General features: G+C 49.0%; 1 protein-coding gene across 3 annotated transcripts in view; it reads right to left on the bottom strand.

Moving 5' to 3' along the window:
* STRBP (spermatid perinuclear RNA binding protein) overlaps positions 1 to 14234 on the bottom strand; it is a 253102-nt gene that overhangs the window by 25170 nt on the left and 213698 nt on the right. For all 3 annotated transcript variants that reach the window (XM_077469361.1, XM_077469441.1, XM_077469524.1), the window contains 2 exons: positions 13074 to 13214; positions 3697 to 3823 (listed from right to left, as the gene is read on the bottom strand). In XM_077469361.1, coding sequence (XP_077325487.1) covers positions 3697 to 3823; positions 13074 to 13214 — 268 coding nt within the window. The remainder of the gene's footprint in view (positions 1 to 3696; positions 3824 to 13073; positions 13215 to 14234) is intronic.

Genomic DNA, 14234 nt, shown 5'->3' with positions numbered 1-14234 from the left:
CCCACAGCACCTGCAGAGTCTTTGGTCCCCACAGCACCTGCAGAGTCTTTGGTCCCCACAGCACCTGCAGAGTCTTTGGTCCCCACAGCACCTGCAGAGTCTTTGGTCCCCACAGCACCTGCAGAGTCTTTTGGTCCCCACAGCACCTGCAGTCTTTGGTCCCCACAGCACCTGCAGAGTCTTTGGTCCCCACAGCACCTGCAGTCTTTGGTCCCCACAGCACCTGCAGTCTTTGGTCCCCACAGCACCTGCAGAGTCTTTGGTCCCCACAGCACCTGCAGTATTTGGTCCCCACAGCACCTGCAGAGTCTTTGGTCCCCACAGCACCTGCAGAGTCTTTGGTCCCCACAGCACCTGCAGAGTCTTTGGTCCCCACAGAACCCCCTAAGAGTATTTGGTCCCCACAGTGCCGCCCCGAGAGCCTTCAGTTCCAACAGTGCCTGCCAACCTCCCACAGTGCTCCCCAACCCCCTAAAAGTCTTTGGTCCCCACAGCACCTGCAGAGTCTTTGGTCCCCACAGCACCTGCAGAGTCTTTGGTCCCCACAGCACCTGCAGAGTCTTTGGTCCCCACAGCACCTGCAGAGTCTTTGGTCCCCACAGCACCTGCAGAGTCTTTGGTCCCCACAGAACCTGCAGAGTCTTTGGTCCCCACAGCACCTGCAGAGTCTTTGGTCCCCACAGCACCTGCAGAGTCTTTGGTCCCCACAGCACCTGCAGAGTCTTTGGTCCCCACAGCACCTGCAGAGTCTTTGGTCCCCACAGCACCTGCAGAGTCTTTGGTCCTCACAGCACCTGCAGAGTCTTTGGTCCCCACAGCACCTGCAGAGTCTTTGGTCCCCACAGCACCTGCAGAGTCTTTGGTCCCCACAGCACCTGCAGAGTCTTTGGTCCCCACAGCACCTGCAGAGTCTTTGGTCCCCACAGCACCTGCAGAGTCTTTGGTCCCCACAGCACCTGCAGAGTCTTTGGTCCCCACAGCACCTGCAGAGTCTTTGGTCCCCACAGCACCTGCAGAGTCTTTGGTCCCCACAGCACCTGCAGAGTCTTTGGTCCCCACAGCACCTGCAGAGTCTTTGGTCCCCACAGCACCTGCAGAGTCTTTGGTCCCCACAGCACCTGCAGAGTCTTTGGTCCCCACAGCACCTGCAGAGTCTTTGGTCCCCACAGCACCTGCAGAGTCTTTGGTCCCCACAGCACCTGCAGAGTCTTTGGTCCCCACAGCACCTGCAGAGTCTTTGGTCCCCACAGCACCTGCAGAGTCTTTGGTCCCCACAGCACCTGCAGAGTCTTTGGTCCCCACAGCACCTGCAGTCTTTGGTCCCCACAGCACCTGCAGAGTCTTTGGTCCCCACAGCACCTGCAGTATTTGGTCCCCACAGCACCTGCAGAGTCTTTGGTCCCCACAGCACCTGCAGAGTCTTTGGTCCCCACAGCACCTGCAGAGTATTTGGTCCCCACAGTGCCGCCCCGAGAGCCTTCAGTTCCAACAGTGCCTGCCAACCTCCCACAGTGCTCCCCAACCCCCTAAAAGTCTTTGGTCCCCACAGCACCTGCAGAGTCTTTGGTCCCCACAGCACCTGCAGAGTCTTTGGTCCCCACAGCACCTGCAGAGTCTTTGGTCCCCACAGCACCTGCAGAGTCTTTGGTCCCCACAGCACCTGCAGAGTCTTTGGTCCCCACAGCACCTGCAGAGTCTTTGGTCCTCACAGCACCTGCAGAGTCTTTGGTCCCCACAGCACCTGCAGAGTCTTTGGTCCCCACAGCACCTGCAGAGTCTTTGGTCCCCACAGCACCTGCAGAGTCTTTGGTCCCCACAGCACCTGCAGAGTCTTTGGTCCCCACAGCACCTGCAGAGTCTTTGGTCCCCACAGCACCTGCAGAGACTTTGGTCCCCACAGCACCTGCAGAGACTTTGGTCCCCACAGCACCTGCAGTCTTTGGTCCCCACAGCACCTGCAGAGTCTTTGGTCCCCACAGCACCTGCAGAGTCTTTGGTCCCCACAGCACCTGCAGAGTCTTTGGTCCCCACAGCACCTGCAGAGTCTTTGGTCCCCACAGCACCTGCAGAGTCTTTGGTCCCCACAGCACCTGCAGAGTCTTTGGTCCCCACAGCACCTGCAGAGTCTTTGGTCCCCACAGCACCTGCAGAGTCTTTGGTCCCCACAGCACCTGCAGAGTCTTTGGTCCCCACAGCATCTGCAGAGTCTTTGGTCCCCACAGCACCTGCAGAGCCTTTGGTCCCCACAGCACCTGCAGAGCCTTTGGTCCCCACAGCACCTGCAGAGTCTTTGGTCCCCACAGCACCTGCAGAGTCTTTGGTCCCCACAGCACCTGCAGAGTCTTTGGTCCCCACAGCACCTGCAGAGTCTTTGGTCCCCACAGCACCTGCAGTCTTTGGTCCCCACAGCACCCCCTAAGAGTATTTGGTCCCCACAGTGCCGCCCCGAGAGCCTTCAGTTCCAACAGTGCCTTCCAACCTCCCACAGTGCCTCCCAACCCCCCCCCCCCCAAGTCTTCAGCAGTCTCCACAGTACCTGCCAACCTCCCACAGTGCGCCCCCCCCCCCCCAGCTCCCTAAGAGTCCTTAGTCCACACAGTACCTGCAGAGTGTTCAGTCCCCACAGTGCCCTCCGAGAAACTTCCGTTCCAACAGTGCCTGCCAACCTCCCACAATGCCCCCCCAACTATGAAGAGTCTTCAGTCTTCACAGTACCTACTGACCTCCCACAGTGCCCCCCCCCCCCCCCGACTGCACAAGAGTCTTAAGTCCCTACAGTACCTGGTACCTGGCAACTGTCTACCGTTCCTCCACCCCCCCCCCCCCCCCAGCCACCTTTAAGAGCTTTTAGTCCCCACAGTGCATGCCAGTGTCTCACAGGGCACCCCCAGCTTCCTAAGAGCCTTCAGTTCCTACAGTGCCCTCCAGCTCCCTAAGAGTATTCAGTCCCCAAAGTACCCCCCTTAGTGTCTTCAGTCCAAACATTGCCTGCCAGCCTCCCACTGTGCCCCTCCCCACCCCAGAGTACCTGCCAACCTTCCACTGTGCCACACCCCCGCTCCCCCTAAGAGCTTTCAGTCCTCACAGTGCATACCAGTGTCTCACAGGGCACCCCCAGCTTCCCAAAAGCCTTCAGTTCCTACAGTGCCCTCCAGCCCCCTAAGAGTATTCGGTCCCCAAAGTACCCCCCTAGTGTCCTCAGTCCCTAAATTGCCTGTCGGCTTCCCACTGTGCCCCTCCTCACCCCAGTCCCCAGAGTACCTGCCAACCTTCCACTGTGACACCCCCCCCCCAGTCCCCTAAGAGCTTTCAGTCCTCACAGTGCATACCAAAGTCTCACAGGGCACTCTCAGCTCCCTAAGAGCCTTCAGTTTTTATAGTGCCCCCAGCACCCTAAGAGCATACAGTCCCCCCTAAGAGCCTTCAGTCCCCACAGTGCCCCCCCCACAGTTCCCCTTAGGAGTGTTCAGTGCCAACTGATCCCTCACAGTGCCCCCTTGCTTGCTGTGGAGCCTCTAGTTGCCCCCCCCCCCCATAGTGCCTCAAACAGTGCCCTCCAGTCTCCCACATTGTGCAAGGGCCCCAGGCTGCTCTAGAGTGATTTTTTTATGTATTTTTGTGCATTATGAGAGCATTAGATTCCCTACTTTTTCAGTTTTTTTGTAATTCTGGTATTCAAAACAGTGACTTTTGTACCTTGGGTTATATATCCCGGGGCAGCAGCAGCAGCTCCCACAAAGGCCCCTCTGGCCAATGCCACTCGTCCTCTTCCTCGAGCCGCCTGCACAGCCGCCGATACCGCCGTACTGACCACTCCTTTAGTCTACAAAGGAAACAAAAGTTATGATGGATTAGGAGTGAATGTTACCTCTGATTTAACATCAAACAATTTAAACGTCTATTACTAAGAAAATTGAATATGCAAATTTGTGTAAGAGCTGAAGTTTAGGTATGGACATCTTTGGCAAGGTAAGTGCCATACCTGTGAGATCCACATTGGAGCTGGAAATCACTACCGCACATACTGCTACTACAGTGATCTCCGCTAGCTTCTGGGTCCCATGCCGAGCAGCTGCCCTGCTGCTTACTGAACACCGGAGGGCAACGGCTGAGCACAGGCGGCATTCAGAGAGCCCTTTGCATTTTCTCAATGAATGTGAACGACAACAAAATCTCCACCTCGTCCAATTGAAGAATGCTTCACATTCATTGAGAACATTTAAAAGGTTCCCTGAATGGCGCCCATGCAGAGCAGGCAACCTTCTGTGTTCAATAAGCAGGGCAGCTGCTCGGACCTATAAGCTAACAGCAACGTTTACTACAGCAATTCCCAGCTTCCATGGGGATCCCACAGGTATGGTATAGACATAGTTACACTGGTCAAAGTGGGTACAACATGTTAAAATTGCCATACCTAAACTTTAATTTCAAAGCCTAACCCCACATTTAAGGTGCCTTTAAATAGTTTGGGCCAAGCTGGCCAAAATGAAGTACTTACAGCACTAACATTCACTTGGTGGCTGCGCTGTATTCCTTGTATGTAGCCTCAGTTATACAGCCCTGTGTTCTGGTAGTGGGACTAGAATTTCTAGTCCTGCTCCCAGAACAAAAATAAAAAAAAACAGGCTGCTCAGCCATTCACAGGAAGGCTTTGCATTCTACTGGCCATTCACAGGAAGGCTTTGCATTCTACTGGCCATTCACAGGAAGGCTTTGCATTCTACTGGCCATTCACAGGAAGGCTTTGCTTTCTACTGGCCATTCACAGGAAGGCTTTGCTTTCTACTGGCCATTCACAGGAAGGCTTGGCTTTCTACTGGCCATTCACAGGAAGGCTTGGCTTTCTACTGGCCATTCACAGGAAGGCTTTGCTTTCTACTAGCCATTCACAGGAAGGCTTTGCTTTCTACTGGCCATTCACAGGAAGGCTTGGCTTTCTACTGGCCATTCACAGGAAGCTTTGTATTCTATAAATGAATACAATGTTTCCTCTGTTTGGCAGAGATTGTGATGTCATCTGTCCCCCTCAGCCAATCAGAGGGAGCTTTGTATTCATTCATAGAATATAAAGCTTCCTGTGAATGGCCAATAGAATACAACACTTCCTGTGAATGGCCAGTAGAATACAAAGCTTCCCATGAATGGCCAATATAATGCAAAGCTTCCCGTGAATGGCCAATAGAATGCACAGTTTCCTGTGAATGGGCAATGGAATACAAAGCTTCCTTTCAATGGCCAATGGAATGCAAAGCTCCCTGTCAATGGAATGCAAAGCTTACGGTGAATTTTCAGTAGAATGCAAAGCTTCCTGTGAATGGCCAATAGAATACAAAGCTTCCTGTGAATGGCCAAGTAGTGCTCAGCTTGATTGTTTTGTTTTGGGAGCGGGGCAGGAAGTCCCCATCCCACTTTGAGAACACAGAACTGTATAAGGCCAAGGCTACATAAAATCAACACACGCTGTATACTTAACAGCAGGGATCTGCAATTAGCGGACCTCCAGCCGTTGCAAAACTACAAGTCCCATCATGCCTCTGGGTGTCATGCTTGTGGCTGTCACAGTCTTGCTATGCTTCATGGGACTTGTAGTTCTGCAACAGCCGGAGGTCTACTAATTGCATATCCCTGCTTTACAGCTAAGGCTACATACAGGTAAGACAGCACACCCAGCAATAGCGCAGTAAAGTTATTTTGGGCCAGCTTGGCCTGAATGAACCATTTAAAAAAGGGACGTGAAACATGGAGTTATCCTTTAGGCATTTAGAATCCCATTACTGCAGGATAGCAAAGCAGACAGCACACAGCTGTATGTAAATCTGACTTCCTGAACCTGGATTTGCAGGACTTCCACATAAAAACCTCACATTTCCTCCTGCAGTATTTAACAGCCGAACAGGGACAAGACACGCTCCGCAGCTTCCTGTTCTGTCTGGGAAGAAATTATAACAAACCAGAAGAGAAAGCGTCTCTCCCCCCCCCCCCCCCCCCGGCCACTCAATGAAAGAGGCCGAGCTGGGAAAGTTACCAAATAAATCACGGGCCGGGCTTTGTAATGGTAATGAAGCCGTAACTGTGCAATTAATTCAGTCTGCAAACACCCAATAAAACCAGCGCAGGAATGTGTGAAAGTTCCTCTCCCTGATTTACACATCTGAGGAGGTTTACTTCTTGATCAGCTAAAATCTGTAGCATATTTTTATAAGCCAACGAGTCTTTTGTGCTTGGGGAGCAAATATATACCTGAATATACAATGAAACAGCAAATCTTTGCATCGTTTAAAGGAGATACAGCATTGCTTTCTGATAACATTTACACCTCCTCACTTCCAGCACAAAACCTAATCATGGAGCTCAATCTCTGCTTATAGGCTAAGTGGGCGGAGTCATGCAAATCATTTCTTGTTGCTCTTTTTTTGCCAACGGTGCACCCAGAAACACTGGTGTATAGTAGACATGCCCGTTATTTTACAGATAATTCATCAGTGCTAGATACTGCTTTACAGACTCTATGGTGGGTACCTAGCATCCACATAGGACGCACAGGTATAATACAACACCCTTCTCCGCACAGGTGGACTGGGGTCAATTCGCACATGCCTCCTTTTACAAAAACATCAGGGGATGAGCCAAGCCTTTGCTATCCTCTAGCGAATGGGGTAGTCCAGTTAACTGTAAAAGAACAAACTGAGGGTGCAACAGCCTAGTGTATTATCCCAGGGGTACTTTGTGAGTATATTTTTAACTTTTATATAATGCACAGTGACAGTACACAGCATTTCAAGCCACCTTTTCATGGCACAGTGGATAGTGGGACCCAGAGTAGTCCAACACAAAGAAGATGCCCTCTGGGATCCAAAACCGGCTTTCGCGTTGACAATGAGGGTTTACCCTTGAAATGTGTAAGCGCTCTGATGAAGGGGGTTTACACTCGAAAAATGTAATCGCTCTGATGAAAATGATTTACCCTCGAAACGGGTAAGAGTTATGATGAAGGGGGTTTACCTTCAAAACATGTAAGCGCTCTAAAGAGGGATTACCCTTGAAACGTGTAAGTGCTCCGATGAAGAGGGTTTACCCTCAAAACATGTAAGTGTTCTAATGAAGGGGTGTTACCCTCTAAACGTGTAAGCGATGAATGGGGTTTACCCTCAAAATGTGTAAGACGGATTTGGATCCCGGACTGGGTCTTCTTGACCTGGGGCTACTCTGGGTCCCCCTATGCCACAAGATGGTGGCTTGATATGCTTACACCTTCACTGTTTGCACGTATGTTTTTAAACTTTATATAATAAAGTATCCCTGAGGTAATGCACTAGGCTGGTGCACCCCTCTGTTTTTGGGATGCACAGGTGCTCCATGCAGACCCCTGGAGGCAGCTTGTTCAGATCAGTGACAGGCAGCCGGCTGGCACAGATCTGCATGCATGTCCTGGAGTGTGTCTAATGCACAGATTGGGCCACAGACAGACCCGCGTTCTTCTCTATGCATTGGACCTGTGAGGATGTACACTCCAGGATCACGCTTGGAGATCCCTGTAGATCGCTACCAGTCATTGATTTTAACAGGTTGCCTCCATGGGTCTGCATGGCACACGTGCATGCCATGTGGGGTGAGGACAACCCTTAGAAATTTTATAGATCAGTACGCCCTTACGATTGGAAAAGCCCATTGATAAACCACTATGAGATGCAGCATAGACTTCTTATAACAAAAGGAGAATATGTGTCCTCGCTTCCGTCACAAAGCATAACTCTGCCCACTTACCTGTAAGCAGAAACTTGTTTTGGGTTTTGTGGCGTATTTTAAAGTCAGCAGCTCCAAGCTGTACCACCTCCCTTATCTGTGTTTTCTTTATCTATTACATTTTTTACTCTTTGAGCACTTGCTTCAAGCAAAATCATTTTTTTTTCTATAAATATGGCCCCCCCCCCCCCCCCCCCCAGGAACGGTTAGCCTCAATGTGCTAGTATACATTGCATATATTGCTTTTATCCCATCACTTCTTTTATATAATATTTTCATCCTATCACCACTTCTATTTAATATTACTTCCATCATACATCGTATACAATAGACCAGTGGCTCTCAACCACCTGCCTGTAGCCTATTGTGAGGTCACGGCCTCCTTCCTCCAAAATCCACTGCTAGCTGCAGATCTCCTAAACAGTGCCCACTAAGAACCTTCAGTCTCCATAGGGACCCCCCCCCCCCACCAAGAGCGCTCTGTCTCCACAGTGCCTGCGGACCTCCCACAGTGCCCTCTAAGAACCCTCAGTTCTCACAGCGACCCCCCCCACCAAGAGAGCCCAGTCCCCACAGTGCCTGCCGACCTCCCAAAGTGGCCCCTGACCCCCCTAAGAGCCTTCAGTCCCAACAGTTCCTGCCGACCTCCCACAGTACTGCGCTCCCCCGACTGCCTACCAGCTTTCAGTACCCACAGTGCCTGCTGACCTCTCACTGTGCTGTGCTCCCCCGACTGCCTAAGAGCTTTCAGTTCCCACAGTGCCGCGCTCCCCCGACTGCCTAAGAGCCTTCAGTCCCAATACCACGCTCTCCCGACCCCCTAAGAGCCTTCAACCTCCAGCCCTCTAAGAGCGTTCAGTCTCCACAGGGATCCCCCCCCAGAGCGCTCAGTCTCCACGGTGCCTGTTGACCTCCACCTAACAGCTTTCAGTACCCACAGTGCCTGCCGACCTCTCACTGTGCTGTGCTCCCCCGACTGCCTAAGAGCCTTCAGTCCCCCACAGTGCCGTGCTCCTCCGACTGCCTAAAAGCCTTCAGTCCCCTCAGTGCCTGCTGACCTCCCACAGTACCGTGCTCCCCCAACCACCTACCAGCCTTCAGCCTCCACAGCCTCCACAGCCTCCCGACTGCCTAAGAGCCTTCAGTCACCACAGTGCCCGCGCTCTCCAGACTGCCTAAGAGCCTTCAGTCCCCTCAGTGCCTGCCAACCTCCCACAGTGCCACACTCCCCCAACCACCTACCAGCCTTCAGTACCGACAGTGCCTGCTGACCTCTCACAGTGCCACGCTCCCCGACTGCCTAAGAGTGTTGCTCTCCCCCGACCGCCTAAGAGCCTTCAGTCCCCACATTGCCACACACCCCGACCCCCTAAGAGCCTTCAGGCTCCACAGTGCCCCCAACCTCCTAAGAACCTTCAGTCCCCAGAGTGAACCCCAGCCCTCTAAGAGCGTTCAGTCTCCAAAGTGGCCGTCAACCTCCTATAGTGCCTCCGAACAACCTAAAAGCATTCAGTCCCCACAGTGCCATGCTTGCCCGACAACCTAAGAGCCTTCAGCCCCCAGAGTGCCCCCCCCAGCCCTCTAAGAGCCTTCAGATCCCATAGTGCCCGATAAACACCCCCCCCCTCCCCAGCTCCCTAAAAGCCTTCAGTCCCCACAGTGCCCCCCCCCCCCCCCAGCCCTATAAGAGCCTTCAGTGCCTGCTGATCTCCCACAGAGTGCCTCCTTGCTTGAAGTGGAGCTTCTAGTCCCCCATAGTCCCCGACAGTGCCCTCTAGTCTCCCTACATTGCCTGTGCAAAGGCCCCTGGAGACAGCTCTTCCCCATAGTTGCCCCAGTTCCCTTTAGAAACTCTGTCCATTACAGGGCTACCAAATCTGTCCCTCAACTACCTCCAGAACACCCAACTCCCCAAAAATGACATCTAGCCCTATCGAGAGCCTTCCAGAATGTCAAGACATATTTTGTATTCCCATACTTTTATTATGCGAGTATTAACTTTTTTTTTTATTTAACCATCAGGGCACAGACATTTGGAAAGACTTTACTGGTCATCCCTGGTCTCAAGGACTTTGAGATCCACAGTAATAGCATTCTATAACCATCACGGTCCATACATGTGGTTGAAAGTATACATTTTGTATAGTTTGTAAGCCTGTACAGCCACCTTCGCCTCCGTAACATTTCCACAACACCCCCCCCCATCCTAAACCAATACTACCAAGCTAAAAATTCACTCATCTTTCTCCTCATTGGCCTCCTCTACAGTGTCTATACCCCCTTCAGCCCATCATGAATTCTGCTGCCAGGCTCATCTACCCTATCTGCCCTGATGTCCCTCTCTGCCAATCCCTCCACTGGTTTCCACTCACCCAACAAACTAATACAACTCAAAATACTAACATCAACATGCAAAACCATCAACAGCTCTGGCCTGAGCTACATCAAATACAAATATCACCCAAACCATCCTCCACGAGCCAGCCAATCAAGATGGCCCAGGACACCGAATCCGGAAGATGACTGGGCAAAGATATTGTCTCCAAGCAAGGGAGCTCCTGGTTTTTCCACTTTAACTTAATTTCCATATTTGCACAGACATTTTTAGTAATTATATCAACATTAAAGGGTTAGTTCACCTTTATCAAAAAAACTGCCTATGCAGGTAAGGGGTGGCTGTAGATAAAACCAAGCTGTGCAACTGTCAGGGCTGGGCTCAGCCCTTCCTTCTCCGAGTTGGCCGCTCAGCTGTCAGCTAATTGCCAGCTCCTATCGCTCTCCACAATTACTCAGCTGTTGATGATCCTGCTCGTCAGTCCTGCCTACTTAAGCCGTTCAGTCTAAAGGATCTCTGCCTTCGCCTTGGTCAACATCACAGAAACTATCTCCTGTGATCCTGTTTTGCTGACATCCCGTCTGGCTCCTGATCCTGCTTGCTGTTCCACTACTTTGATCCCTGACTTCTGGCTTGGCTGACTATCCGTTCCGGTTACTAAACTTTGGCTATGTTTTGACTACGTTTGTTCCTTTTACTTTTATTATTAAACAAGTGTGATTTAACGGTGCTTCTGTCTCGGTTTGATTTCATGGTTTCTGACAGCAACTTTGACTAAAAGTTAGATATTGCCTCTACTAGAAGTGTAGGCCATTTATTTACTTCCCAAAGCCTGGCCCCAAAAACTCACAGAGGTGCCATCATCCCATCCCGCCTAGTTGCTAGGACGCTCCCAGCCATTACTGTTTGCCCCCACCGTCACAGGAGGGAGCATGTTTCCCCCCCCCCCATGTGATCACTGCCAGCAGTGTTCTGCTGCCAAAGAAGGCTCCTCCTCATGTGCACATCCCCAGGAACCCCCTCCCCCCTCCCCCCAATCGCAGAACACATAAGCGCTACGGCAGAGATTTCCCCAACACCCATGGTGGAAGGAAAGAACATTGCATAATCATGGTCTGCCTTACTGGGAGAGAGCATATGCAAGGGTATTTCAATCGGCTGGGTGTGTCTTAGCAATGTCCTAGCAACAAGGCAGATGATGCCATCTCTGGGAGCTTTTTGGCCGGCAAATCTACAGATACCACCCTTATCTGTATAGGCACTTTTTGATAAATGTGAACTCTTAAACAGGTCTTATTATAGGGGGTTTTACATGAACCACTGCCCTGCAAGCAGCATCTTTGGGGTGGTTTGGGAGCGCTGTATCAAAACCTCTTTCACACTGGGGCCACGGGCGCGTTAGCGCTAAAGCTCCATTGGTTTTAGCAGCGCTTTAGCACTGTTTAACCATTTAAGCCCGGACCATTTTCCAGCTAAAGGACCAAGCCCCTTTTTGTGATTTGGCACTGTGTCGCTTTAACTGACAATTGTGCGGTCGTGCGACGTGGCTCCGAAACAAAATTGACGTGACGTCCTTTTTTTCCCACAAATAGAGCTTTCTTTTGGTGGTATTTGATCACCTCTGCGGTTTTTTTTTTTTTGCGCTATAAACCAAAAATGAGCGACAATTTTGAAAAAAACGCATTATCATTATTTTACATTTTGCTATAATAAATATCCCCCAAAAATATTTCTCTCAGTTTTGACTGATACGTATTCTTCTACATATTTTTGGTTAAAAAAAAAAATTATTAAAAAAAAAAATAAGCGTATATTGATTGGTTTGCACAAAAGTTATAGTGTCTACACAATAGGGGATAGTTTTATGGCATTTTTATTAATAATTTTTTTTTTTTACTAGTAATGGCGGGGATCAGCGATTCTTTTATTTTTATTGTGACTGTGACATTATGGCGGATACAATTTTGACACCATTGTCATTAATACAGCAATCAGTGCAATTAAAAATGCACAGATTACTGTAAAAATTTCACTGGCAGTGAAGGGGTTAACCACTAGGGGCAGTGTAGGGGTTAAGAGTGTGTGTGTTTTTTTTTAACTGTAAGGGGGCGTGGCTTGGCATCTGACATCACTGATCGTCCTTCCCTATATCGGGGTACAGACGATCGTGACAGCCACAGTAGGAATCACAGGGAGAGGTTTGTTTACACAGACCTCTCCTCGTTCTGCAGCTCTGTGACCCGGGACACTGGAGGCAATCGGGTCCGCGGGTACCGCGGCCATGACGCTCAGGACAGGATCGCGAGTGCGTGGCTGGGCACTTAAAGGGCAGCGTACAGGTACGTGCTTGTGCCCAGCCGTGCCATTCTGCCGACGTACATCGGCGTGAGGCGGTCCTTATGCGGTTAAGTGGTGCTTTTCAGCCGCTAGTTGGGTGCTTTTAACCCCGTGTTGCGGCGCTTTCTGAAGCACTGCCCATTCATTTTAACGGGCTGGCCGTTTTGGGAGCGCTAAATACAGCTATCCCAAACTGCCCCAAAGATGCTTGCAGGACTTTTCCTAACATCCCGCAAGTGCACCGCCCCCCCCCCCAAGTGTAAAAAGTCACACAGCAATCAATGATGCCTGAAAATCACCTCAGTGTGAAAAGGGGTCTTAGCGCTCCCAAAACGCCCTGCCCATTGAAATTAATGGGCAGCACTTCCAAAGCGTCTGAAAAGTGTTTCGGAAGTGCCACAACATGGGTGCTTTTAACCCCTTTCTTGGGGTTAAAAGCACCCCGCTAGCGGGCGAAAAGCACCGCTTAAACAGCCAAAAAAAATAAAAAATGCTAAAACAAGTGGTGCTTTAGTTTGAAAGGGGTCGTGGTCACTTTGAAGTGAGAGATCAAACAACTCAAAAATGGAAATGTACATTTCAGGAAAAAAAAAATGTAAATTTTTTGAATTGCCAGTTGGGCATCGGCCCTCCCGATCTATTCATCTGAAAGCCTCACCTGTGGAATAATCTTTTTCTTCTTGTTATTTGCTGCGTTTGGACCAGAAAAGAGCTTCTCTAGGGCAGCCAGGGCCGCACTGGCTTTTGCTACCTTTTTGTTTGGGCCGGCACCCCTGAACTTCTGTGTGTCCACCTCCACCTGGAAAAAACAAAATAAAAAAACATTTTGGAGTAGAAAACTTTACAGGTTAGCCTTTTACTAACATCCAACCTTATTTTTTGAAAAGCCTTCGCATTCCACATTCGGTTCTGAGGGCATCATTCAAAAAACTGAAACACAATACTGAAAAATTAAATGTATCCGGGGGGGATTAAAGAGGAACTCCAGTCTCCTTTTTATTGTCGCCTTAAACCCCCCCCCCCCCCCAATCTTTATTATTCTAGTGCGTGTGTAGATTTTCCGAAGGGCTCTGCTCAGCCTTTGGGTCCCGGCAGAACCCGGGAGCAAGGACATGGCAAGGTGTAGGACTCCCATACCTGCTCTGTCTTTGTGCATGAATTGTTTTTTTTTTTTTGTTTGAATTGAATTGTTCATTCACACCTAAAAAAAAATATATATATAAAATCTGTGTATAATTATATTTATTAATAATAAAATACATATAAAAAATGTATTTGTATTTTATTAAAAAAAAAAAAAAAATCACACTATATATATATATATATATATATATATATTTATATATTTATTATATTGTGTGATATATTTTTTTTTTTTTTATATGTGTGTGTATGTATATTATATATATATATATATATATTTTTTTTTTGTTTTTAATAAAATACATATATAAAAGTGTATGTGTATATACATATAGTTTTTATATTTTATTAATATATATATATTTGACAGAAAAAAAATATATATATAATCAAATATATATATTAATAAAATATAAAAACTATATATTTATATATATATATATATATATATATATATATATATATATATATATATATATATATATATATACACACCTCTTGGTAATTCTATTTTGTTCAATACATAGTTCATAGTTTCATAGTTAGTTAGGTTGAATAAAGACACCAGTCCATCCAGTTCAACCTGAGTGAGTGTCTACAATTGTCTCCATCCCTGTACATTGCACACTCATGTTGATCCCTACCCTCAAGGAGCCACAATCCAAGGTCCCCATTC

This window comes from Lithobates pipiens, unplaced genomic scaffold (assembly GCF_037356315.1).
Source record: "Lithobates pipiens isolate NorthernLeopardFrog02 unplaced genomic scaffold, aLitPip1_a1.2 Scaffold_1, whole genome shotgun sequence".
Taxonomy (NCBI): domain Eukaryota; kingdom Metazoa; phylum Chordata; class Amphibia; order Anura; family Ranidae; genus Lithobates; species Lithobates pipiens.
This window is presented reverse-complemented; position numbering and strand designations above follow the sequence as displayed.